The sequence below is a fragment of the Sodiomyces alkalinus genome (assembly GCF_003711515.1).
Source record: "Sodiomyces alkalinus F11 unplaced genomic scaffold SODALscaffold_5, whole genome shotgun sequence".
NCBI lineage: Eukaryota > Fungi > Ascomycota > Sordariomycetes > Glomerellales > Plectosphaerellaceae > Sodiomyces > Sodiomyces alkalinus.
In genome coordinates this window covers 1158849-1183341 of record NW_021167083.1, presented here as the reverse complement: position 1 = coordinate 1183341, position 24493 = coordinate 1158849, and the positions used below count along the sequence as shown (strand labels likewise).

General features: G+C 54.1%; 9 protein-coding genes across 9 annotated transcripts; 5 read left to right on the top strand and 4 right to left on the bottom strand.

Moving 5' to 3' along the window:
• Positions 1-176: 176 nt before the first annotated feature.
• On the top strand, positions 177-2181 carry SODALDRAFT_277923 (P-loop containing nucleoside triphosphate hydrolase protein; the record flags this gene model as incomplete). The annotated part of the gene is made up of 2 exons (XM_028608088.1): positions 177-320; positions 394-2181. 2 exons carry the CDS (start codon positions 177-179, stop codon positions 2179-2181), a joined length of 1932 nt encoding a protein of 643 aa, XP_028466488.1.
• Positions 2182-2306: 125 nt separating this feature from the next.
• Positions 2307-3587, bottom strand: SODALDRAFT_333298 (hypothetical protein). Its single transcript, XM_028611930.1, has one exon. The coding sequence runs from the start codon at positions 3513-3515 to the stop codon at positions 2760-2762; it is 756 nt and encodes a 251-aa protein (XP_028466487.1). The 5' UTR covers positions 3516-3587; the 3' UTR covers positions 2307-2759.
• Positions 3588-3826: 239 nt separating this feature from the next.
• SODALDRAFT_311583 (mediator of RNA polymerase II transcription subunit 21) lies at positions 3827-4660 on the top strand. The gene is made up of 3 exons (XM_028609174.1): positions 3827-3916; positions 3975-4089; positions 4185-4660. The coding sequence occupies exons 1-3, from the start codon at positions 3875-3877 to the stop codon at positions 4442-4444; spliced, it is 417 nt and encodes a 138-aa protein (XP_028466486.1). The 5' UTR covers positions 3827-3874; the 3' UTR covers positions 4445-4660.
• On the bottom strand, positions 4600-6335 carry SODALDRAFT_333296 (pyrimidine 5-nucleotidase). The gene is made up of 4 exons (XM_028611929.1): positions 5678-6335; positions 5586-5614; positions 5055-5516; positions 4600-4954 (listed from the first exon to the last, which is right to left on the bottom strand). The coding sequence occupies exons 1-4, from the start codon at positions 5926-5928 to the stop codon at positions 4785-4787; spliced, it is 912 nt and encodes a 303-aa protein (XP_028466485.1). The 5' UTR covers positions 5929-6335; the 3' UTR covers positions 4600-4784.
• Positions 6336-6894: 559 nt separating this feature from the next.
• SODALDRAFT_339991 (hypothetical protein) lies at positions 6895-9606 on the top strand (the record flags this gene model as incomplete). The annotated part of the gene is made up of 2 exons (XM_028612907.1): positions 6895-6927; positions 6967-9606. 2 exons carry the CDS (start codon positions 6895-6897, stop codon positions 9604-9606), a joined length of 2673 nt encoding a protein of 890 aa, XP_028466484.1.
• A 3352-nt stretch (positions 9607-12958) lies between these two features.
• On the top strand, positions 12959-16404 carry SODALDRAFT_339990 (KH domain-containing protein; the record flags this gene model as incomplete). Its single annotated transcript, XM_028612906.1, has 6 exons — positions 12959-13468; positions 13619-13894; positions 13975-14436; positions 14493-15179; positions 15251-15448; positions 15550-16404. 6 exons carry the CDS (start codon positions 12959-12961, stop codon positions 16402-16404), a joined length of 2988 nt encoding a protein of 995 aa, XP_028466483.1.
• A 231-nt stretch (positions 16405-16635) lies between these two features.
• Positions 16636-17032, bottom strand: SODALDRAFT_359782 (hypothetical protein; the record flags this gene model as incomplete). Its single annotated transcript, XM_028614207.1, has 2 exons — positions 16636-16684; positions 16836-17032. The coding sequence occupies 2 exons, from the start codon at positions 17030-17032 to the stop codon at positions 16636-16638; spliced, it is 246 nt and encodes an 81-aa protein (XP_028466482.1).
• Positions 17033-17571: 539 nt separating this feature from the next.
• Positions 17572-19886, top strand: SODALDRAFT_324108 (DUF1446-domain-containing protein; the record flags this gene model as incomplete). Its single annotated transcript, XM_028609856.1, has 5 exons — positions 17572-17712; positions 17841-18322; positions 18419-18688; positions 18793-19694; positions 19777-19886. 5 exons carry the CDS (start codon positions 17572-17574, stop codon positions 19884-19886), a joined length of 1905 nt encoding a protein of 634 aa, XP_028466481.1.
• Positions 19887-20712: 826 nt separating this feature from the next.
• Positions 20713-23817, bottom strand: SODALDRAFT_168167 (cullin-1). The gene is made up of 6 exons (XM_028606988.1): positions 23548-23817; positions 23382-23451; positions 23260-23276; positions 23082-23170; positions 21101-22989; positions 20713-21005 (listed from the first exon to the last, which is right to left on the bottom strand). Exons 1-6 carry the CDS (start codon positions 23613-23615, stop codon positions 20817-20819), a joined length of 2322 nt encoding a protein of 773 aa, XP_028466480.1. The 5' UTR covers positions 23616-23817; the 3' UTR covers positions 20713-20816.
• Between the last annotated feature and the right edge of the window lie 676 nt (positions 23818-24493).

Sequence of the window (24493 nt, the reverse complement as noted above, 5' to 3'; positions counted from 1 at the left end):
ACCGTTTGAAGCAACACCACTGTGACTACTAGAAACAATGCACAATGATACGGCCATTCATACGAAGGCTTTCAAGGCCTTCAACTGTGCTTACACATACCACAATCACACCACATGTCAAGACTTGGGAAACCAGGACAATTCCCACAGCCAGCAAACCATGTCCCCAGACTCCTATGCCTGGCTTCATCCGACGACTGTTCAGCTCCAAAATTCAGCTCCGTGACTACCAAGAAGAGTGCATTCAGTCTGTTCTTCGTTCCCTTCAAGATGGTCACCGGAGACTTGGCGTGTCTCTCGCTACTGGAAGTGGGAAAACCGTGAGCCCTCACTTGTCCTCTTCGGGTTGATACTGTAAAACCGGGGATCAACCGCTCACGAATTTGCCTTCAGGTCATCTTTACACAGCTTATTGAGAGGGTCAAGGCTAGGTCCGAATCAGCAACGCAGACCCTTATTCTCGCCCATCGCCGGGAGCTCGTTGAGCAGGCCGCCAGGCACTGCACGAACACGTACCCTAATGCGTCGGTCGACATTGAGATGGGGGCTCTACATGCCTCGGGACATGCCGACATTACGATTGCCAGTCTGCAGAGCATCATCTCCAAGGATCGCTTGACCAAGTTTGATTCAGCCCGCTTCAAGCTTGTCCTCGTTGATGAGGCGCATCACATTGTGGCCCCCGGTTACATGCGTGTCCTGAAGCACTTCGGTCTTGACACCCCCGCCGAATCAGCCACAAGCCCCGAGAATGGCGAGTCCTCCTGTCCAGCCCTCGTTGGTGTCTCCGCTACCTTCTCCCGGTTTGACGGTCTCCGTCTGGGCGCCGCCATCGACCGCATTGTGTACCACCGTGACTACGTCGACATGATCGAGGCAAAGTGGTTGTCCGATGTCATTTTCACCACCGTCACATCCACAGCCGACATATCTTGCGTTCGCAGTGGACCCACCGGGGACTTTCAGACGGGAGACTTGTCTCGGGCCGTGAATACGGACCGCGTTAATGACATCACTGTTCGTAGCTGGTTCGCCAAAGCTCCCGATCGCAAGTCTACTCTCGTATTCTGTGTCGACCTTGCCCATGTCGCCGGCCTGACCAACGCCTTCCGCCGCTACGGAGTCGATGCCCGCTTCGTCACCGGCGACACCAGCAAGGTTGAGCGGGCCGCCACGCTTGAGGCGTTTCGTCGGGGCGAATTCCCCGTCCTAGTCAACTGTGGCGTCTTCATCGAGGGGACCGACATACCCAACATCGACTGCATCATTCTCGCCCGTCCTACCCGGTCACGGAACCTGCTAGTCCAGATGATTGGCCGGGGCATGAGACTGCACAAAGAGAAGTCTAACTGCCACATCGTCGACATGGTCTCGAGTCTGGAAACTGGCATTGTCACCACCCCGACCCTGTTTGGTCTCGACCCGGGAGATCTTCTCGACAAGTCCTCAGTCGATGACATGAAATCGTGGAAAGAGCGAAGAGACGAGGAGTCACTCCGACGGCAGCAGGCTTACAGTCCTCCCCAAACCGACAACACCTCTGAAACGTCTGGTTCTGTTTCCTTCACCGATTACTCCTCCGTCTTCGATCTCATCGAGGATACATCAGGCGAGAAACACATACGAGCCATAAGCCAGTACGCCTGGGTTCAAGTTGGCCGCGACCGCTATGTACTGGCAGCCCCGAGCGGTTCCTACATCCGCCTCGAGAAGATTGCCGCCGCCGACGAGAAGACCCAGCTGGATCACCAAGCCCAGTACCGGGCCGTCGAAGTCCGAGCACTTCCACCAGGCGTGGCCAAGTCGCCCTTTGCAGCTCCGCGCGAGATCCTGAAAGCTCTCACTTTCGCAGACGCCGTCCACGGTAGCGACAAGTATGCCTCCGAGGTGTTCCCGCATGTCTTCATCCACCGGTACCAGAGGTGGCGTAAGGAACCGCCGACACCTGGCCAGCTCGAGTTCCTCAACAAGCTGCGGCCGAAAGAGCAGCCCCTTGTTGCGGCCGAGATCACTAAGGGCCGGGCCGCAGATATGATTACTAAGATTAAACATGGTGCTAAAGGCAGGTTTGCCGATCTCGAAGCTCGGAAACGACGGATGCAACGGCGGGCCCTTCGGCTAGAGCAACGGGACGCCCTGAGGCAGCGTGAACGGGTTTCAGTTGGGCCTGTGGTCTCGTGAGATCGCTATTCTTCTTTTATTCGTTCATCCGGATTCCGCTACGTCTTAATCCTATGCCTCGCCTGACTTTGGCAGTGATGAGCTTGTCCATGGGCGGGACTGAGATATTGAAGGAGCAGCAAAAGATGCGCGAAGAATATCGAGCATCGGCATGGAGCCTCCAGTTCAGTAACCGAGACTTATACCGTATGTCGTCGTCCTGGGCCAATGGGCCATGAGCCGAACAGCTTTTAGTTGCCACAGCTGCATGCTGCTAGCGAGCATCCGCCAGTCATTACTTCCATGCCTTGCCCGTTGAGCTGCCTTTCGGAAATTCAAACTTGCCAGTGCAGTTTGAAAGGCGATACCGGCCGCATAGTTGTTTCTGTGAGCAGGGATGTGGTGTGGCTCGGGCCCGAAGGTTGGTCTGGGTATGTAGGTCGCAAGGTCGACAGAACAGTCGAAGAAGACATTGCCAAGACAAGGAGAGTATGGCGACCAGCGAAAAGAGAAGAAAATTAACCGGGTTGATGGTAGTCGACGCCTAATATCCGGCACCTTAGATAGCTCATATGCCATGTCGAGACAAACCTGGGGTTTTACGTCGGGGAATCTAGCAGCGGCACGTTCATGTCCTTGTATGTCAAAATAATCTCAGGCTCGCTATCGACAGCTCCGGTATAACGCAGTCCGACACCCAGACCCTCCAGACCCTCTTCCTCCGCTCTCCTATTCCAGAGCATCTGTCGGACCACGCCGTCTCTTGAGCACGAGATGAAGCCCATGGGCCAGTTGCTCCGGCCCAGTGAATCCCGGACGCCTTTTGTAGCTGTTCCTTCCGTGACAAGGAGGGCCAGAACTCCGGCACCCCGCCAACCGACGGGCGCTCCGACGAAGGAGCCCTCCAGCTCGCGGATAAGCGAGGGGCCGATCCTGCGAGAGAAAGCCTTGCACTGCAGGATAACGCGGAGCGGTGGGGGTTGAATTTCCGCCTGTACGGGGATTTTCCAGGTTCCGAGGAGGTCGACGCCGAGGTCGGAAGCACCGCCGCATCGTTTGGCGTCTATGCCGTATCTCGACAGCGTCGAGGCCACGGTGTACTCGTAGTGGGTGCCAACGTAGACGGTCGACATTGGGTCGAGCCCTGTGCGGTCCGCATGGGCCAAAAATGACTTGAGGTCAGAATGGCGCGTTGTGGACGGCTGCGGATACAGAAGTTCCTCTGGCGGGTCGGCATTTTTTCCAAAGACACGACCAGCAGTGAACCTGTGAGAAATTGCCGGTGCCCATTTTCTGCTGAACTGGTTGGAGGTCGTAGAATGCAGCCAGGGGAGTAGTGAGCGAGAAAAACGCATTCTCACATATTCGTCACAAATAGAGACAAACGATGGGGGGGTGGTGGTGTATTTAATACATTCCAATGATGGCACATATTCAAAACGAAGAATCGTCGGTTGAGGTTATTCGCAGATTGGTCGATAACGTTTAGTGGTTGATGGTCAGTGCGCCTCTCATCTCCACCCCCACGCAGCTTTCCGGATACCTCAGGTACCTAGGTACGTAATACATAGTACCAGTACCTTGACGGTTGTACCTGCATGACTTCAGCCCCCACCCTCTTCTTCCCTCCCGGTAGATGAGGATATCCGTACGTACATCCATCATAGCCTTCCAGGCATTCCATGAAGACGACTGTCTGATTCCATCCGTCACCATGACCGATCGTCTGACACAGTTGCAAGATGCCGTTGACCAGGTAGGCCAGCTGAAATCCTAGTTGCTACGAAAACCTAGGGAGACTGACAATTCCAAAGCTCGCGCAACAGTTCGTCGCCTGCTTCCACTATGTCAACCGGCACCACAACCTCGAGACCCTCGGACCTCATGATAAGATTAGGGATGTCAAACAAGAGCAGAATCAACGAGAGGGTGAGCGCTGACCTTCCGACTTCTCCGTTCATTCCGCCATAGCCCCAGTGGTCGTCGCGAACTACGAAGCCACGGCTGACTTACTCTCCATCTAGTGGAGCCCGTCGAACCGTCCGAATTCCACGCCGGCCTGCTAGAATTATCACGCGACCTCATTCTTAAAGAGCAGCAAATCGAAGTCCTCATCTCTACGCTACCTGGCCTCGACACCAGCGAGGCCGACCAGGAGAGAAGCGTCCGAGAGTTGGAGGATGAACTGAAAGCCGCCGAGGCGCAACGCCAAGAGGCCTTGAAGGAGAAGGACCAGATTCTCGCAAAGCTGGACGAGGTTATTCGGAACGTGCGACGACCATGAGAGTGACTTGGGATGAGCATATTTTTAAGGGAAATCGATCCTACGGCAGCGAGGTGTTACGGCGTTCAAGGGGCTTAGACAAGGTGGCATTGGCAAGGGATCAAGTATCCACTAGCCGGTAACTGGCATTCCTAAGATAGTTCTTTGGAAGGAGGCACCTCCGTGTATTCTACCCGCTTTGTGGGTTCTTTTATTGATTCTTGTCTTCTTCGACTGACTGTCCTAGATGTGGCAAGAAGAATGATGCTCCTGTTCGGCTCTATCCCCATTCATCTAAATCCTTGAGGAGTATCTTCTCTTCCCATATCCCCCCTGAAACCAAAAGCCCGTTGGAAGACGATTAGGATTGCGTGGACTTGAAAAACTGAGGAAAAGTGTCTCGCAACTCCCGCAGGTGGCGGATCTGGTACTTGCATGATGGCGTTTTGGGCAGAGGGAAGCCCTCTTCGACCAAATGGGCTACTGTCCAGCCGTATTCTTGGGCCTTTTGGCAGTTGAGGTATGAATCGTCTGTTTTTTTGTCGCGGTTATTAATGGCAGCACTTTAATGGTACGGGAAAAAAGTAAGGGGGAATAGGGAGAGAGAAGACATTCAGATAAGTGGACCTACCAACGAAGAAACAGTCCTCTGGCCGTTCAACGCCCGCTTCCCGCATGGCTTTGAGATACATCTCCTTGGAAGGCTTGCATACGAGGGGATACTGAGCGTAATCGCAATACGTCAGGCCCTCGAAGAGGTCGTCGACTCCCAACAAGCGTACCACCCGGCGGCCATGGTTGACATAAGCATTCGTAAAGAGCCACACGGTGACTTTGTTCCGGTCGATGTCCTCTAGCAACTGGCGAAGCTCTGGGTTCGGGTTCAGAACATCCTCCAGCGGAAGAGCATCGTCAACCTTGGAATTGTATTCTAAGGAGTCGATGCGGTGGTGGCGGACCAGACCCTCAAGGGCCAGGCCGTAGTTGCGGTAGTATTCGTTATGCAGCTTATTGGCGTCTTCCTGGCTGAGGGATAAGTGCTTTTCAAAGTACTCATCTATGAGCTTCGCCATGAGCTCCTGGACTCGGGTGCCTTGAGTGAGAGTTAGTTGCCATCCGAGAAACAAGGAACAATGGATGAGCGGAATTAATAGGGACATACTTCTAGGATAGAGACAGTTGTCGATATCACTGTGATGAGCGATAGGTCAGCGACCGAGTAACAGCAGACCGATTGGATATGTGTATGCTTACAAGAACAGGACCGGTTTGGACGCCGGCATTCCATTTGGTTGAACTTTGTCAGACGACATTGTGTAAAATCGAATCTTGTGAGTGATCCGAGGCAGCCCAGAGACTGGGGGCGTAGTTCCGGGAGGTAAGGAGACCACCTGATATCGAGGCCTTGGGTTGATAAAACCTAGAGAGCTGAAGGCACGAACAGATATCGCGCGTTTTGGTGGTAGCAGGTAGGCTCTAGAGTTAGCCCAGAGCCTGAGGTTCATGTGAGGAGAAGAGGAGAAGAGGTTCGGGCAGACGGCTCCTTGTCAGAGACTCTGCCCTTCCTTGAATTGGATGGCGGACCCGGGTATTAAAAGACGAAGGTAGGTGACCCTGCTCAGTACCTTAACTAGGCACTTAGATACCTTGCAGAGGAAAGTAGAAATCAGATGTTAGACTCCTTGCAATGGTAGAGGTGCAGAAAGCCTAATATGCAGTAGGGGATGGAATTTCATTTGTTAGTTACTACACCGTGGAGTCGTGGGATCCTCCCAAATCGAGTCACCGGCGAATAAGGGACTCCTCCTAAACTTGCCCTGCAAAGATAATTCCAAAGAGCAGGGGATTGATATTACTTGGATGATGATCAACGAAAGCAATGAACACGATGCGATTTAGCACATTCCCATTCTGGTCCTGGGTGCAAAGCATGCAGCAAGCCCCGAGATGGACGGTGACAAAATGGTTGTCGACTCGTGATCGTCGGTGATACTTCAATAGAAGCTTATCTAGCTTAGGTAGGCCTTCCTAACTGCATACATGGGTATCTTTGGCATAATACATGTGACTATAGGGTCTTTTGAATCAAAACCGAAAGCCTTGTGTCCTGTGACTCGCCAAAAATAACAAGTTCGCCTACGCACTGGTTAAATTCCGTGACAAGCCCAAACTCGTCTTCGCGAATCTATCCGTAACCCGGTTAACTTCTTCACTTTTTTCACCCTGCACCCTATCACTGCCAGCACTGAAAAACAACATTTACTGCAGGGCCTAGTTGAACAAAAAAAGAGTGTTCTAATGGTCACTGGACCATCTCGCTCTGGTATTATTTTGCTTTGATTGTTGACAGCGACAACAGAGGACTAACCGCGCTTGTTTGCGTACTTGCGCGTGTACTACATACAAATAGCTCTTGTCGGGGTGGTTTTTTTTTTTCTATTTTACTTTTTTCTTCTTCATTTCCTTTGATCATGGCCCAAAGTCAGAGCGCACGTCCTACCCTGGTGTCTTTTTTGCACAGGGACGCTCTACACGAGATTCAGGAGTGCGAGAAGATCGTCCAGTTCTGCAATGCGATTGTTGCTGGCTCGCATCCCAAGATCAAGGCCCCCTCCAACTGCGCTGGCAAACTAACCAATTTTCCCTCCTCCACTCTTGCTCAATCGCCTAAACCTTCAACTGCCCCTTCAATCTCAAAGCATGCCAGCAGTGGTCTAAAACAACAGGTTTCTGCCCAGAATGGCCAGTTGCCCATTTCCAAGCCCCAGACGCCGGTCGTACCGGGTCTCGTCCCAGGATTGGGTAGTTCGACTCCCCTTGCGGCTAATTCGGTCGTGAATACGAGGCCGTTTGGCTCAGGGAATACAGAAATCGACCCTGTCTTGCTCGAGAAATCTGATGATCTCGTGAAGGCCGAGATTCAGCTGCAGAGACAAAGAATAGAAAGATCATTAAGGGAGGATGCCGAGCAGCGTCGTGCCGCCTTGAAAGCATCGGCTCAGTTGGAGCCACTCCCAGATTTCGACATCAACGATGTCCTGTCCAAGGCTCTGACCCTCGTCCAAGCTTCTGCGTCCCTCCCCGTCGATACCAATTCGGCCGCTAACAGAAACACATCAGCCGCAAGTGATTCTTTTGATGAGAACTCCTACTACTCCTCGCAGCACAATTCGCCCGATTCCTCCCACGCGGGCTCCAGTGCCAGCGCGGTCTATGACCCGGAGGCGGTGTATCAACCGGAAGAACCGCAGTCTCAGCAGCCGATTGTGTCCGACGATCAACGCGTGGCTAGCAACCATCTGCACCAGCCAGCTCTCCCAATATCATCTCACCAACCCGCTGCTTATCATCAAGAGGATCGAGTCTCTACTCGTGATTCGTCGTATACTCCCTCGCGCCCGCACGACGGCTTTCCGGCCTCCGCGAACGCTCAGCATGCAAGAGCAGAGAAGAACAACACTGACGCGGCCATGGATAACATTACCACAGCTGGCGAGTCTACTTCTGTTGGAGATCGTAGTCGAGAGGCGAGCCAGTCGGACCCTGGTAACGTGGTGGAGATTGACGAGAATGCTAGCAGGCGTATGCCAGGTGCACGCCAACAACAACAACGACGACGACGACGACAGCTCGGGGACTCCCTCCTTTCTCGTCCTCCGTCGCCTCTGGTTATTGCTCAGCATATATCGCCAGTCGCCCCCCAACCGTTCCATGTGTCACCCCTGGCTGTAGCGCGGCAACCACCTATTCCCCTCGCGCTTGGGACTAGCATCCCCCAGGGAACGAGTGCCCAAGTCGCCGCCCTCCGCAATGAGCCGAATGTCATTTCTAGTCCAGACAGCTCACCCCAAGGCCCTCGGAGAGGGGATAAGAAGAAGGGGAAGAAGAGGGACAGAAGCGGCAGGAAGGATGCCCGGCAAGCGCCGCCAGACAGCCCTTACATCAAAGATGAGCCTCAATCGCCCTCACCTCTGGATGCCCCTCCTTTCACCAGGCCGCAGAAGCGTCAGAAGAGACAGGCGGCGGACAGACCAAGACATCAGCTGCATGAGCGCCAGAATTCCAACACGTATGGGGGCGACTCGGTTGCATTTGCTTCGTCTCACCCCGGGCCAGCCGGGCCAGAGGGATATCGATCTCGACCAGTCATGCAAGTAGCGGCTCCTCAGGATGGCTACAGTTACGAGCCATCCTTTGTGGAGCATCGCCGCGTCTCGGGCGGCAATCAACCGTACCCGGCTCAGTACGGTCCAGTAGAGACCTATGCACCTGCGTCTGTCCCTCCTCCTGTGACATCAGATCGTTACAACGAAGAGTCACGGCGTACATACGTGGATAACTATGAGATGTCCAGGACGAGCGTTCACCCCGAAGCCAGTCGGGTGAGGTCTCGATCTCCCGTCATGCGAGATCGGCCCACGTCGGTCATGGGACCACCCAGAGCCCCCCCCGCTCGGGTTGTGGTTGATGCCTATGGGCGGAGATACTATGAACCCGCCCCTCCCCCTCCGGTGCAGGTTGTTCGACAGTCCGTTGCGCCTCCGATGGGCATGGACGATGCAGAGATCATCTACGAAAGACCCGTGCGAGCAGAATCACGGCGACCGGCCCTAGAATGGGAAGAGAACGGAGTTATCTATCGGAGGGCGTCGCCGACCTACGCAGCTCCACGGCGCGTCATCACCCAGCCAGAGTATGCCGTTGCCGACCCGCATCGAGGCTACCGGACACGAGAGTACTCCGCTCGGCCTGTCGCGCCTCCGCCGATGGAGGAATACATCTCGTCCCGCGGGGCTGTCGAACGCCGGCCCATTGAAGAGATCCCACGAGAGTACACCATGCGGGCGACCACGGCGAGGCCGGTGGAATCGGTTCGCTACGAGATGCCCGGGACGTATGAGAGGGTGCAGCACTCGGTCAGACCCGAACCCTCCCCGGTCTATCCGGTCGGGGCGCCGGTCGATATGCGCCGCGAGGCGATGCAGCCTCTGCCTCGGGCATACAGTGTGCGGCCGGCCGAACCCTCCATGGTGCGGCGCGAGTTCAGCGCTCGGCCAGCTGAGCAGTATTACGGACAGCCCGTCCCTATGGGAAATGAGGTGGCCTATGTCGATGAGCTCCCGCAAGGTCCCCCGCGGGAGATTGTGTACGGCGACGGTGTCCGACAGGGAGGGTATCGATAAGCACGAGTAATGATTGCTTGTGCCGCAGTTGCTTGGAGGAGTGGCGAGTACGGGTGGGAGAAGGGCAACACTGGTCTCTTCATATGTCCCGCAGCAGCAGCGCACTGGTTGTATATGTAGTGCACGCACAAGACCTTGTATGGTTCTGTAACAGGAGAAGAGGCATAGATTTCATGACTTTGGGAGTTGAGGGTTCATTGCTAGCTTGTCTCGCGTACCATGCGTACGCTCCATTGTATACTCGGACATATGAATATCACGGCGAGGTGTTTTGGGGAGAATGTATTGTGTATGAAGGGAGGGAACATTGTACGGGGTACTCAGCTCGCAACCAAGCTTGCGTCTCGTCATATAATTATAATGTGTCGTCCCGGGGGTACTCACGTCACTATTCCTGTTCAGAGATACGTTTCCTTACACGAAGAGAACGAATAAAGGACAGAAATTCAAGACAGGACGGCTGGATGCATGCCCGCGCCTGTTCGACATGGTAATCATTTTGTTCGTATTTGGTCTTGTCTATATGTCCTCGGGTTTTTAAAGTACGGAAGAGGTGGACGGGTGCTACCTGAATACCCGAAGGACGCGGGGAATCCCCCTGTAGGGTGAAAGGAGGCGGTAGGGAGAAAAGGGCTGTTATTAATGAAGACGAAGCCACCTAAAATCATCGTTGGGGGCGAATGGGGAGGGGCGTTGATTTTCATATACGAGGTGCGAAGCGAAGAAACGCCACATCGCCGCCGCAATGTCCGAGTCGTCTAAGGTAAGGAGAGAGGAGAGGATCTCGCGCTGGAACGGACCGTAATTCTTGGACGCATAGTTCGCGTCGCCGAGAGACAAGAAACGCGGGCAAGGTTCGTGGCAAGTGGAGGGTTGGACAAGACCGATTATGTTCGTACCGAGGATGCTTCGAGTAATTGATTGCTTACTTGGGCCATCTGTGGGGATAACGAGGCTTTGAGTATTCGTATACTCCATAGCAGCTCGCAAGTTGAACCAACATTGATCTATGGTGTTTTCGTTGCCTTAAACTGCCGGCGTGCGATTTTCCGCGTTTCCGACTCCCGAGGTCGGTTCCAGTCGGTGAGTTACTGATTATTATCTGTTGCCGACTCTTTCTTGTTTTTATTATTTCCCAAGCCTTGACGGGTTTGGTTGAGGATGGCTGTGCAGTGGGGCAAGATAGAGACAAGACGTTCCAGATCCCAGAGCGAGAGGGGGTTGTGGTTTTCCTCGTACTAAACAGTACGGGAAGTATTATTTGTTAATATTTGTAGGTATCACGAAGCTTTGTATGATAAGGTACCTACCTACTTCGTAATATACCTTAAGCTAGAATGCCACGGATAGCCCCAACCGTAACGACCATGAAAGTTTGGTCGGCCGCATTTCGTGGGCATCGCTCGAGATTATCTACTTTGCCTGCCTAATACCTTATATACCTTAGGTCAAAGGTATCGATTGCGGATATCTTCTTCATGGTAAATAATACACTCCGTAATGGGCTTGAAATCGCTGGGCGGGTTGACCGTCTCCATAAGTCTTGGTTGGCCATGTCATGGAACAGGATGAGTGTACTCCGTACTCCGTACCTCGTACTCCGCGGCATCACGTCCGATATCCGCACCTGTGTCAGTTCACACCTCTCATGCATATACCTACGTTGTAAGGTACGTACGTTGTACTGAGTACTTAAACGGGTACAGACGCCATATGATCGACGGGTACCATAACAGGTCTGGCAGTGTGGGCGCCTTGTAACTTATTTGCGATCCGACCCCACTCACGCAGCGGAAATTTCACGCCAGACAAGAAGCGCGTGGAGGGAGAGTGAGACCGGGCTCTCTGGTACGAAGTACGACGCAGGAAATCACTAAGGTACAGAGTGAACAAACCGGGAGATGCTGAGGGGAACCGACCTAATAAGGTAGTAGCCATACCTGCGGAGTACAGAGACTTATAAATATAATGCTGCAGAGTTGTATCCGTACTCCGTACCACGAAACGTACGGACAACTTCGTGCTCATGGACGTCTTTAAAAACAAAGTACGATGTGATTATGTTTCTTCAACCGGTCTTGACATTTGTCTTCCCACCGTTCGTACTCCGCAGGCATCTACAGTTCCAGACTTCCATAAGGTAGTTTAGTTGAACACCCACTCCAGCTACTCAGCACCGAGTAGTTCGATTCGTCAGACAAGCAACTCCACACATAACCCCAAGGGTAGTACGTGTACGGATACTCAACAGTCAGTCCTATCTGGCCTGTTAGACGGCATGCATGTATTACGGAGTAATTACTTCCTACATATCTTCATTGATGGGGCTGAGCCCTTATCCTTGCCCTGGCCCAGGTCCAGCGTCAACCATCTCGGCCATAGCTGCACCTGACTCCCGGAATCCTACGCGATTGAGTCTGTAGGTGCTTCACCTGCATAAGGTAATTACGGATTACTCTGTACTATAAGGTACGTACAACGTACTGCGGTGCTGATGGACTGAGGCGATGAATTGAGAGTACGGAGTACTTTACCTTAGGTAGGTACCTACCTTATAACGTAAGGTACGGTAAGTAAGGTACCTTAATCAATCAGCTCATTACGACTCTCAACTTGACTTAATTACGTGTATAGGGAACCCTGTGCGTGTGCAGTATGTCCTGTGCGCCGGTCACAAATCGACCAGTAAGAACAAGGCCCGGTCAGCGACAGCACTTTGAGAGGTCTCGTTCTCCACCGAGCACCACCAGTCGTTCCCCCAAACAGTGGGAAACAGTGGGAAACAGTGGACACCCACTGACGACCTGGACTTTCCCCCAGACCATCAATCAGCAAGCACCTCCATCCATCTCATCCTCTTTCCACCATCACCATCACCATCACCATACCCACATCACATCCCATCACCTACCTTTCCCCTTCCCTCACTCCTTTACACAGCCCGACCCAACCAACCTCCTACCACCCGTTCTGCAATTTCGACCGAGTGCGGAGATACCCTGGAAGGAGCACGTACTCGAGCATTTTCTTCTTTTCTTTTCGTTTCTCCCTTGTCTTTCCTTTGACTCCCCTCTTTTTGTTGGATTCCTTGTTCTATTCGTCTCCTCCCCATTTACTCTGCCGGCAACCCAACCCTCGATACCCCCTTCCAAGAGCCTCCGAAGAGCTCTGACACGCCGCAGTTCTATTTTCCCTGGGAGTCAACCTGCTTCCCCCCCCCCCCCCCCCCCCCCCCCCCCCCCCCCCCCCCCCGCGAGGCTCTCTTTTTCTTCGCCCTCGATCCCCTTGTATAGACACGGAATTGTCAGCACCAGGCATCTTATCAATTCCGACCTATGATCCGCAGCCCATCATGAATAAGCTCGCAAACATGCGTCACTGGTCCGAGAGGATGGGCCCCAACTTTGGCATGAGTCGACCGAACATGCCCATGAATCCACCTCGACGAGATCCCATGCCCCCCCAGGCTGCCTCGATACCCATGCCTCAGCCTCTCGACCTTCCGGCCAACACCATCGTCCACTACGCTTTCAACGTTCCCTTTTCTTCTGATATCGCGGGCCCCAATACGGAAGACATCCTTCACGCAACTAAGGATGCCGTGCTACGATGGACGCACTCGGTTGATGCCCCGGATGATGTTCCGGTTTTCGAGCTACCTGCTCACGCCCAAAACTTGGCCCTCCTTCGCAAGACCTGCAAAGACATCACCGATGGGCCTTTCAACATTGAAGCGCACGTCATCTCTACCTCCCCGAAGAATGCAAAGGGCAACCAGGTCACCACCGTCTGTCTTTCGGGTACTCAGGAAATGGTTCAAAAGACAAGGGAAATGATTTTGAACGATCATCAAACCTTTCTGGTATGCATTCCTGCCCCTTGTGTTCCTTTCTTTTCCTTTACTGTCGTCTTTTCTCGCCGTCTTCTTTTCTTTCTTTTGCTTTTCATTTTTTTTTGTTTTAGATCTATATCCGGTAAATTCTTTATGCTGACATGACAATGGTTCCACTAGCGATGCACCACGGTAGACGTAGATGGCAACCTCATCTGTGACCTCTCTAGCAAAGCCCCTGCTCTTAACCCCCAGGTCACGAACACTCTTGACGGCATTTCCGAGTACTGTGGTGTCGATATATTCTTACTCGGCCCTAGCCTTACACCTGTTGTGGATGGCGTGACTGGCGACTCAGAACTGCGTAGGGACCAACGTTGGAGGGTCGCCATCTATGGTGATATCCTCTCTGTGGAACATGCAAAGACCCGTGTTCTCATTCACATTGACACACTCGTATGTTACTGCGTGCTTCTGTCCCTCCTTGGCTGGCCCTGATAAGTCTCTGAAGCTGCGGCACTAACTTTCCGCTATAGCTGGGTCGACTTGTTGATGCGGTCAAGCTCGACATGTCTCTCCATCAGGTCATCTGTGGACGTCAGCGGAAGAACATTAAGCTCATCGAGTCGTCGACCGGCACCGCCATCTACTTCCCCTCTCCATTCTCTCAGATGTACCGCTACTGTCCGCCGAATGCCAAGCGCCGAGACCCCAATGATATCCTCATCACGGGCGACACACCCCAGGCCATCGAGCTGGCTAAGCAGAAGATTCACGACACGGTTACTCGTATTCGGCTATACATTAAGGACGTTAACATTCCTGCGGCCAAAGTCGATAGCATTATTCTTAATCGTCTAGACAAAGTGCGCAAAATCCTTGAGGCGAATGGAACCTTTGTTCTGTTCCCTACTCTTGCAGCGGGGAAGAGCATGGTTCGAGTGCAGGGCAATGAGGGCTTGCATGTTGAGCGTACTGTTCGCGAAATCATGTCTCTTGTGGGTATCCCAAATGCGCGCAGCGAAAGCATGTCGGGGCTAACTAGTGGCTTCAGGCTGGCCAATTCTACAGTGCGTCGTGGTTTCTCCTGCCACCCGAGGGTCATCAGATGGCTCGCCAGCTTCCCAGCCCCGACGACATTCGGACACTGCTGGGCGACGTGTGCGCCAATTCGGACGCCGACGTGTCCTTCGACAACAATTTCCTCCTCTCGGGTTCGGACGATTCAGTCAAGACTGCGCTGATGGTCATGTCGGACATTCCCTTTCTCGTACAGGGTAACCACCAGATCCGCGTCAAAATCGAGCTTGCCAATGAACATCGCGAGTTCGTCAGCGGGAAAAAGAACGGGAAAATCAACAAGATCATGAGCCAGAGCAACGTGACTATCATCTTCGACGGCTTCAACGACTACAACTTCAACATTGACGTCGGGGCGGCTAACTACGACGCCATGAAGCAGGGGCTTGCTTTGGTGGAGCAAGAGATGCCTGCTTCCATCTCGTTCCACGTGCCGGACCAGTATCACAAGCGCATCATCGGCATCGGCGGTCAACATATTCAGAGCATCATGAAGAAGCACTCTGTGTTTGTGAAGTTTTCCAACGCTATGGACCGCGGCGGGTTAGGACGGGATGACGACGACATCAAGGTCGACAACGTGATCTGTCGGACGCCGGCGCGGAATGCGCAAAACCTGGACGCAGTGAAGAACGAGATTCTCGAGATGGTTGACCGAGCTGTACGTGCTGATCTCATCTTTCCTTCTTTATTATTTAAAACACGACAAGAGAACTGACCTTTCCGACTTAGGATTCAGAATACACCACCCAAGTTGTCCACGTCGACCGGCTGTACCACCGCCAGCTACTGGCGAGGCTCAACGAGATTGATCAATTGGAAAACAAGTACAATTGCAAGATTGTGTTTCCGAGCACTGAGCAGGCGAGCGACGAGGTGACCATCAACGGCCCTCAGTGGCAGGTCCCTCACTGCATGGACGAGTTGCTAGTACGTGGCTGCACCACGCCCTGTATATGATTTTTTTTTTCTTTTTTTCTTTTTGCATTCTCGTCCCAGAAGGTGCGGACTAACGTGTTCGGAAATAACAGGGAATGGTGACCGACAAGCACGAATTGGTTCTGGCTCGGAGCACCGACCTGGTCAACTTCCTCCAGTCGCCTGCCTTTGTACGTGATTTGGTGTCGAAACTAAAGAGCCAGTACGAGGTGGAAGTTTCGGTTCACCAAGACCACAAGGAGCAGGGCGAAGACGGCTCGCCGCCTCCCGTCTCGCTGCTTTTCTCTTTCACTCGCAACAACGCAGGGGGGCTGCGGGATGCCGTTGACTTTCTGCTATCTCGGATGACGACGGCAGGCCTCGAGGTCACGATCATCAAGGGCTCGATTCCGCGGCCCAAGTCGGATTCGTTCGAGGAATCCCTGCAGTACTTCGACTCGAAACTCCTCCAACACGCGCCGACGCCGATTGCGACGGATTCGCCGGTCAAGGCAGCGTTCGAGGGTGAGGTCGCGCGAGAGCGCAGCACCATCTTCGACAAGCTGCGGAAGCCCGGAAGCATGTCGTCTATCTCGTCGTTCCTCGATCGGCGCAAGAACAGCTCCAACTCGGCGAACGGCAACTTCTTCAAGGGGTCGAGCAACGTGTCCAAGTCGTCGCTTATCTCGATCGAGTCGTCTCGCAGTTTCAACGCCGACCGCAACCCCTGGAACGATAGCGGCGTGAACCTTACGGAGGAGGACCACCCGTGGGCTCCCCGGCCCATGGGGAACGGTGGTGGCGGCGGCGACAGCAAGCTCGGCCCTCACTACCACCATTATCACCACCCCAACGCGGGTGACATGACCCCCCGCCACAGCGCCCGAACATCGGGCGACAGCGGACGCCCTTCTACGTCTCATTCTACGAATTCTGGATACCCCGGCCCCCTTGGGCCTTTTCGTTAGATTCCCCGTCTGTTTAGACAATTTTCTTTGCGCAAAAGGAAAAAAATACCCCCTCCGGCTGGATATACCCTGGCGTACAAATACCCCTGGAACGTCTCTTCGGAAGCATCGGTCGGCCGAGTTTCTTTTTTTTTTTTCTTTTCTCTTTTTTTTTTCGATGCTCGAGACGAATGGTTTTTTTGTTCTTTTTTTTCTGTGCTTCGTCTTTCTGCATTCGTTTCTTTCTGTTTCTTACTTGTCGTCTTGCTGCGCGCCTGCTTTGCTCTCACGAGATATCTCTCTCGCATGATTCATGTCTACCTTACTTTTTATACCCTTATGCCGCACACGGGAGGGTCAACTTCCTACCTTCCCACGGCTCTCCTCCACAAAGAGACAGAAGAAGAAGAGGAGGAAAAAGAAGTGTTTGGAACGTCTCGAACGATTCATACGCTTGGTGGCGTTTGGTAGAGAAGACGACCGTCGCTGCTTCTGTTCTCCAAGGGGAAAGCGATACGAATAAAGGAACGAGCTTTGCGGGCGGTCGACTGGGCGAGGGTGGAATTGGGTTGGTGAACTCTGGGGCAGGGTAGGGTATGATCAGGGACACGGAAACGGCAAAGAGTGCAGCGTTGGCAGCAGATATCATGATAATGATACCCCTTTTTCCGTCGTTACGTGTGTATTTTGACGGAGTTAACCCCATGTTGTTCTTCGGACGTTTTCTGGCCTCTCCCGTAGATGCTGTAAGTGCATTATCTCCGTACTCTGTAGAGGTTAAGAAGAGCCAGCCGATGGAGGGGCTCGCTCCACTCGAAGCTGATGAACCCCGCTGTTAAGTCCATTGGGATGCTTACCTGTTGACCTGTGGTCTTGGTCTTGTGCCAACTCCCCTTCCTACTTTGGATACTTTGGCCACTTGGACGGACGATGTTTTCCGCAAAACCACCAAGGGAGAGGGGGGGGCCCAACGATATGGATCAGCTAACATGCTTCGGCTGCTGGGATGGCTTATAAAGGGCCATGTCCCACTATCTTCTACCTAGGGGATTGAACATTGAACAAGCGAGGATTTATCTGGCAAGAGTTTTGTTTCGCCATCGCCGTACAGGAAGACTCCGAACCATCGTCAACCATCACCACGCAGACACATACGCGCAACCTTAACTTTTACAATTGAAACAAACCATGGCCGAGTCCAGCACACATAAGCGGCCCGTCCGTATTGCGGGCTGCTCCGGCGGCTTCACGGACCGTTCGCGTGCCATTGAGTCTCTGGCGAGCGACCCGGAAGTCGATGCCATCATCGGCGACTGGCTCTCTGAAATGGTCTGTCTGCTTGTTTCCCTCCCCTTTCCTCCACGTTCGTTTTTCTCCTCCTTCTTTTCTTCCTTTTCCCTTTCCGTCCTTTCACGTGGGCGTTTAAACTAACCGGGGAACCACAACCACCACGACAGACCATGACGGTCCACGGCAGCGGCAAAGCGCGCAACGCGCGGGAAGGCGCCCCGAAGCAGCAGCTCACGCTCGAGGAGCGGCAGAAGACGGCCATGTACGCCGAGACGTTCCTGCAGTGCTTCGAGCCCGCGATGGCCAAGCTGGCGGCCAACAAGGCGAAGCTGGCGGTCAACGCGGGCGCGAGCGACACGGAGCTCCTGGCCGAGGTGGTGCAGAGGATGGTGCGGGACGCGGGCTACGACATGAAGGTGGCGTGGGTGGAGGGCGACGACGTCACGGAGCAGGTGGAGCGGCTCGCCAAGGAGGGGGAGCAGTTCGAGAGCCTGATGCATGGGAAGAAGCTCGAGGAGTGGGGGATGGAGCCGGTCTGCGCGCAGGCGTACCTGGGTGGAATGGGCATTGCTGTTGCGTTGAGGGAGGGCGCTGATATTGTGATTTGTGGGCGGGTGGCTGATGCTGCTCCCGTGATTGGGGTTGCTGCGTGAGTTTTTCGTTCTTTCCCCTTTCTCTCTTGTTTTATTCCGTCCGTCTGCACTGGACGAGACTCGGTGGCTTTGGTATTGACAGCGCTACACAGCTGGTGGCATGGCTGGGAATGGAACCATCTCGATGAACTGGCCGGCGCCCTGGTGGCAGGCCATCTCATCGAGTGCTCGGCCTACGTGACTGGCGGCTACTACAGTGGCTTCAAGGACCTTATCAAGCAGGGCAAGCACTTCAACATGGGCTTCCCCATCGCCGAGGTCGACCACAAGGGAGAGTGCACCCTCGTCAAGGAGAAGAACTCGGGCGGTTGTGTGACGGTTGCGAGTGCGACTTCTCAGCTGGTTTATGAGATTCAGGGGCCGTACGTTTCTTGACACTCCCTCCTTTCCTCCTTTCCTCCCTTCCTCCCCTCCCCCTCTCCCCCTCTCCCCTTTCCCGGCCACCACTGAAATACAAAGCCAACAGTCTATACTACAACTGCGACGTCGTAGCAGACATCTCCGACATCAAAATGGTCCAAGTAGACGAGGACAAGGTGCACGTCTCCGGCGTCAAGGGCCTGCCCCCCCCTCCCACCACAAAGGTCGGCATCACCGCCCCCGCCGGGTTCCAAGCCGAGTGGCACATCTACCTCTGCGGCCTCGACATGGAGGACAAGTGCAAGATCACCGAAGACCAGGTCCGCTACGCCCTGGGCGACGACATCAAAAAGTTCTCCCTCCTCAAGTTCCACCAGAACGGCACCTCCCCCATCGACGCCCCCAGCCTCGACCTCGCCACCGTCGACTTCCGCATCTTCGCCCAGTCCCGCGACCCGGAGATCATGCGCCCGGACATCCCCACCGGCTTCAACCGCCGCGTCCTCGAGGTCTTCCTGCAGAGCGCCCCGGGCGCCTCCCTCAGCAACGACCTCCGCCAGGTCGTCCCCAAGCCCTACTACGAGTACTGGGTCGCCCTCCTCCCGCAGTCCGAGCTCCGCCACCGCGTCCACTGCCTCTGGAAGAAGAACGACGACTCCTCCGCCGGCGTCATCGCCATGCCCGTGCCCCCCGTCACCCGGACCTACCCGCGCCAGCAGGCCTCCTACGAGACCGCCAACCCGGTCGACCTCGCCTCCTTCGGCCCCACCGTCCGCGCCCCGCTCGGCTACATCGTCATGGCCCGCTCCGGCGACAAGGCCTCCGACTGCAACGTCGGCTTCTTCGTCCGCCACGACGACGAGTGGGACTGGCTCCGCTCCTTCATGACCATGGACCGCGTCAAGGAACTCCTCGGCCCCAACGAGTACAAGGGCAAGCCCATCGATCGCTTCGAGATTCCCGCCATCAACGCTGTTCATTTTCTCCTGCATGACCACTTGGATCGAGGTATGTGGATGCCACCATACACTGAATCACAAGACAATTCCGCGCTCAAAGCTGACACAGTGACTCCCCCCCGCCCCCCCAGGATATAATGCTTGCTCCAACTATGACACGCTGGGCAAGTTGGCCGGCGAATATATGAGAGCCAAGACCGTGGATCTACCCAAGAAGTTCCTGGATAGGGGCAGGATATGATGAGACAATGATCCCCGGGGGATGATCAGATAGTCAATAGCTCCTTGTAACAAGAAACATTCTGTATCACGCTTTAACCTCGATTTCGTTGTTATGCTCAGGGGGAAGCAAGAAAAGGGGGGGATGTTTATTCATGCAGCTCTCCATCCCAACCCTTGAAATCTTATTTATACTCATATAAACGTATTCTCATCTCTCATCCCATGCAAGTCTCTTCAGATGGGGATTATGAGGTTAACCTCACCATGTGAGGTGTTTCGTGTTCGTTTCTGCCCCATACGCCTGTCTAACTATTCTGCCAAGCGCCTGGAATTGCAGCGTCGCTAGTCGTCTCCCGCCAGGTTTCAAAACGCTTCGCAAGACGTGATCGGATGTGAATAGGGAGAGAGAGAGAAGGGAATGAGAAAAGGAAGGGGGGGGGGCAAAGCAACCCGCTCACCAGTAGGATCCCTTGATCCGATTTTGCTATGAACATTCCATGAGCTCGAGTGGAAGCCCTGCCACAAATCCTCTATGACCCAGGTTTCCGGCTTCCCAGCTTCCGGCGTCTCATCACCACCGCTTTGCCTATCCTGTTCTGTTGAATCGTACCTGCGTCCAAGAAAGCAGAAGTCAAAATAAATAAGAAAAAGGATAAACAACACTTCCACGCTCCCATGTCCGAACTCGTTTTGGGGACTGTGGAGTAGGGAGTTGTCCGAGTTTTGATTCATTTGCCTCATGGAGGCACCCAAGGACGAAGGCTAGTCGCCAGTCTCGCAGCAGCGTACCCATCTGACGAGAGCTCTGAAGATCTGTGATGAACGAGTCTGGAGAGAGTCCTGGGCCCTAGTCGGCTGCGTACCCTGTGCAAGGGAATAGATTGAGGTGGGCTGAAAACTTCCCTGCCCATTTTTAACATCTCGCTTTATTCATCTCGACGAGCTTCGTCTACGCCAGATATCCGAGGTCGTCGTCCTCTAGTCGCTCGAGATACTCCTTGTCGAGGAGGATTTCTATGCACTTTTTGATATCCGGCACCTTGGGCACAAAGCGCGCCTTGATCTGGTTGATCGTCTCGCTGACAAGCTGCATGTGCTTCATCTGCTTTCGCGCCTTCATGATACGGACAATGGCGGACTATGAAAAAAAAAAAAAAAAAAAAAAGGACAATTAGCTTTTCCATGACAAGACTCGTCGTATAATCAAGAAAAAAAGAAGAAATAAAGACGTACCTGAATGAGAAGCTTTCGGTCCTCCTCGATGGTCTTGTTCGTCTCGACCTCCTCCTGCTTAGACTCCTTGGCACCGCCAAGGTTCAGGTTCACGCGGATCTTCTTGCTCTTGAAGTCGAAATTCAACCGGAGCTCAGACCCCGACTCTGGTTTGCCCTCAGGCGAGACTAGGAGAATCTTCGCCTTCACAAGGATGGCGAGCGCCTGATCGAGCACCTCCTGGCTCAGGAGTGTGGCCGCGGCAATGTCATCGTAGCTGTGCACGTCCTTCTCGTTAAAAAGGAGGAGAATGGCCATCTGGTACATGGATACCTGGAACGTGTACGGCATCTTGCTAGACTTGCAGTACCCGGCCTTGAGTTCTCCCTTGCACAGCTGCCAGAGCCAAGTCAGCTTGCGGCCCTCGTGCTTGTTCTTGTAGAACCGCGTGAAGCGCTCGATCTCCTCGTTGATCTCCCCGGGAGGAGAAAAGTTCGTATTGGGCGCCTGCAGGGGCCAGAACCCGGTGCCCAGGATGGAGTACTGCGAATCGAGTATCGCCTTGTTGCTCTCCAGGCTGTCGCAGTGCTCGCGGTAGCTGTTGTTGAGGTCCTTGGAAATCTGCATGTCCTGGAACATGCGCTGCAGCTTGTTGGTGTACTCGAATCCGCAGGCCTCCTTGAGCTTGCTGATCATGCTCGTCTCGGCATCGTCCGAGGACGAGTTGCTGTGCACCAGTCGCCGCGCGAGCATGCGCGAGTAGAATTTCTGGAACACGTCCTTGTCTTCGATGTACTTGAAAACGATCATGATGCGCGCCAGCGTGCCCTCGAGCTCGGCCTCCTCGATGCCCGTGCTGCTCTTACGAAGGAGAACGTCGGTGTACTTGGCGAGCAGCTCGGGGGACTTGTTAGACCCCGACTTGCAGATCTCGTTCCTGTTCACAAACTCCTTGCAGGCGTTGTCGAGCGATCTCGTGAATTCGGCTTCCTCCCTGAAGGCGCGTGTCACCAGTCCCGAATACTGCGTGTGCACCTCCAGCAGGGCATCCACGTAGATCTTCGGTTCCAGCTTCTCCGGGTTTTCTGATGCCACCTTCTCGATGGCGTTGAGGCCCGCCTTGCGGACATGCGTCTCGAACCGCTGACGCAGCGGCTCCAGTCCTTCGGGGATGCGCTGTAGCAGTCCATACATTCTCGCCATGTCTTGCTCGCGGTCATTCTCGAGGAGCACCTGGAACTCGTCCCGCAGCAGGGTCGCGTGATCGCTAATCAGCACCTTCTCGCACGTCTTCTGTAGTGCATGGAGGATGTCCGGGTGGAGGAACATGTCCACGCGGTCTTTCTCCTCGTCCAGGCGTGTCTCCGCCTTCTTCATGTACTCGACCACGCTGTTCTCGGTGAAGAACTGTTTCGATTCGTTCTCGTAGTACTTGGCGGTCGCGGCAAGGAAGGGGTTCTCAAAGTGGTAGCGGTAGATGTCGAGGGTCGATCTGGTGGGGTCGGATTCGTCGAGACCGAGGGACACATACGACTCGACGACCTGTTTGATCTGGCTGTGGTCGATGGTCTCGCCGTTGCGCTGCTTCTCCACGAGCATGAGAACGGCGTCCATGACCTTGTCTGAGATATTCTTGAATAGTTCTTCGCGCCATTGGACCAAGTGTAGGGTGTAGACATCATATATGTTCCGCTTTCCCTCGTCCATCTCGCGCTTGACCCAGTGGCGGTTCAGATAGCGGAAGAGGTGGTGGATGTACTTGGCCGCGTTGGTGTATCTGTTCCATTCTTTGATGTAGAAGGCCAAGAGAGCCTCGTTCGAATGAGTCCTCGCTTCCTGAAGGACCTGGTGGAGGTGTTTTGTCAGATAATCCGACAACTTTCGGTAGAGTTCCTCGCCGAGGAGATGTGCTGTGATGCAAAAGAAAAACCAAGGCAGTCAGCATGGTCCTTCTCGAGAAAGTAGTTCCAAAACGACCCAGGGTGGGGGGGAGATGCCTTACCCCCTCTATGATTCCCACTGCCAATCGACGCCCCGCTGGACATTCCCAAGCCAACCGCCTTCTGAGAGGTGCAAAAGTCATGGACAGCACTGCGAGCATCGTGGTCAGAATCTTGCCTGCGACCAAAGAGGAAAGGGGTAAGAAGGGAGTAGGGAAAGTCGGGGAGTTCGCATCGTACGTGTAGACACCCATATACTAGACGAAGGAAGAAGAAATTTGCGTCAGCTTTGCTTTGTTCATTCAAAGAGGCGAGTCATCTTGGGGGGGGGGGGGGGGGGGGGGGGGGGGGCGAGAGCTTACCGTGTGCATATCGATGCCATGCTCCAAGTGTAGCATGACACGGTCTATGCCAGCTTCGAGATAGTTCCACCTACGTACGAACTTCTGTCAGAAAATCCCTCCCCAATTTCTTTTTAAATTCTTGTTTTTTTGCGTCACACTTCCTGTATCATGAAAGACGACTTACGTTGCTACGGCATCTTCCTTATTAGGGGCCGGGGGCATTTGCGGGGCGCCTCGTGTGTTCGCAGACATGGTGTAGAGTGAGACAAAGAGAACGCTCGCGTGTATTCGTATTGTGTCGCGAGGAAGAAACCCGGAGTCTCGACGAGGGACAGAAAGACGTCAACGGCCAGCCAGGCCAGCCAGCCGAGTGATGCGGCGCGGCGGCGATTCTTAGGTTAGGCACGTGGCGGCCACTTGGAAGTGCTGTCGAGGGGTAGATCCCCCAAGGCAGAAACCGTAAGTGGCACCGAACTGAAATCCGGATCAGCGTTTTTGATGAAGACCTTGTATTCCACCACCCGATGTCGTAAGAAGGTGTCGCCCAGTGGTATTGTGTGCGTGTGATGGGGATGGCCTCGCGATCCGTCGATCTAGGGCTGCTGGTGTTATAGGATGATGAAGAGGTGGTTGAAGAAGATGGGTAGGTACGTTGTATGTTGGAAGAGGTGAGGCCGAGCGGACTACCTAAGGTACCTTTACCTTTGTCTTTAGGTTACCTTACCTTAGGTAAGACAGGTACGGAGTACGGTGTACAATGTGACTCCTCCGCCAACAAGGCAGGCGGGGTTGGATTAGGTAAACGTCGGACCAGTGGCGACCAGAAAAGAACTCGTCGCCTAACTTGTTCCATTATCCTACCTTACGCAGTACGTGATCCGGAGTGTTAGCTCCTCATGGGTAAGCGAACCTGACTAAGGTACACTACGACGAAGATAATATTCTGTATGACACCAGGATGGGCTGGTCCCATACTACGGAGTCACCCCCACAGCTGTACCTACCCGGTTGTTGTACAAAAGGAGACGGGAGGCCCAGTAGCGGAGCTCGTCGTGTTGCGTCTGACCGTACCGAGTGCAGAGAGAAACCCCAAGGAAAAGAAAGAAGAAAAAAAACAAGGTATCTTGCGT

Coding starts and splice junctions, on each gene's coding strand:
- SODALDRAFT_333298 (XM_028611930.1), bottom strand. CDS start 3,515: ATGCGTTTTTCTCGCTCACTACTCCCCTGGCTGCATTCTACGACCTCC.
- SODALDRAFT_311583 (XM_028609174.1), top strand. CDS start 3,875: ATGACCGATCGTCTGACACAGTTGCAAGATGCCGTTGACCAG. Junction 3,917..3,974: donor TGCAAGATGCCGTTGACCAG/GTAGGCCAGCTG, acceptor ACAATTCCAAAG/CTCGCGCAACAGTTCGTCGC. Junction 4,090..4,184: donor AGAGCAGAATCAACGAGAGG/GTGAGCGCTGAC, acceptor CTCTCCATCTAG/TGGAGCCCGTCGAACCGTCC.
- SODALDRAFT_333296 (XM_028611929.1), bottom strand. CDS start 5,928: ATGAACCTCAGGCTCTGGGCTAACTCTAGAGCCTACCTGCTACCACCA. Junction 5,615..5,677: donor TCCAAACCGGTCCTGTTCTT/GTAAGCATACAC, acceptor CGCTCATCACAG/TGATATCGACAACTGTCTCT. Junction 4,955..5,054: donor AGAGGACTGTTTCTTCGTTG/GTAGGTCCACTT, acceptor ACAAAAAAACAG/ACGATTCATACCTCAACTGC.
- SODALDRAFT_168167 (XM_028606988.1), bottom strand. CDS start 23,615: ATGTCTGCGAACACACGAGGCGCCCCGCAAATGCCCCCGGCCCCTAAT. Junction 23,452..23,547: donor AAGGAAGATGCCGTAGCAAC/GTAAGTCGTCTT, acceptor GTTCGTACGTAG/GTGGAACTATCTCGAAGCTG. Junction 22,990..23,081: donor CAGTGGGAATCATAGAGGGG/GTAAGGCATCTC, acceptor TTTGCATCACAG/CACATCTCCTCGGCGAGGAA.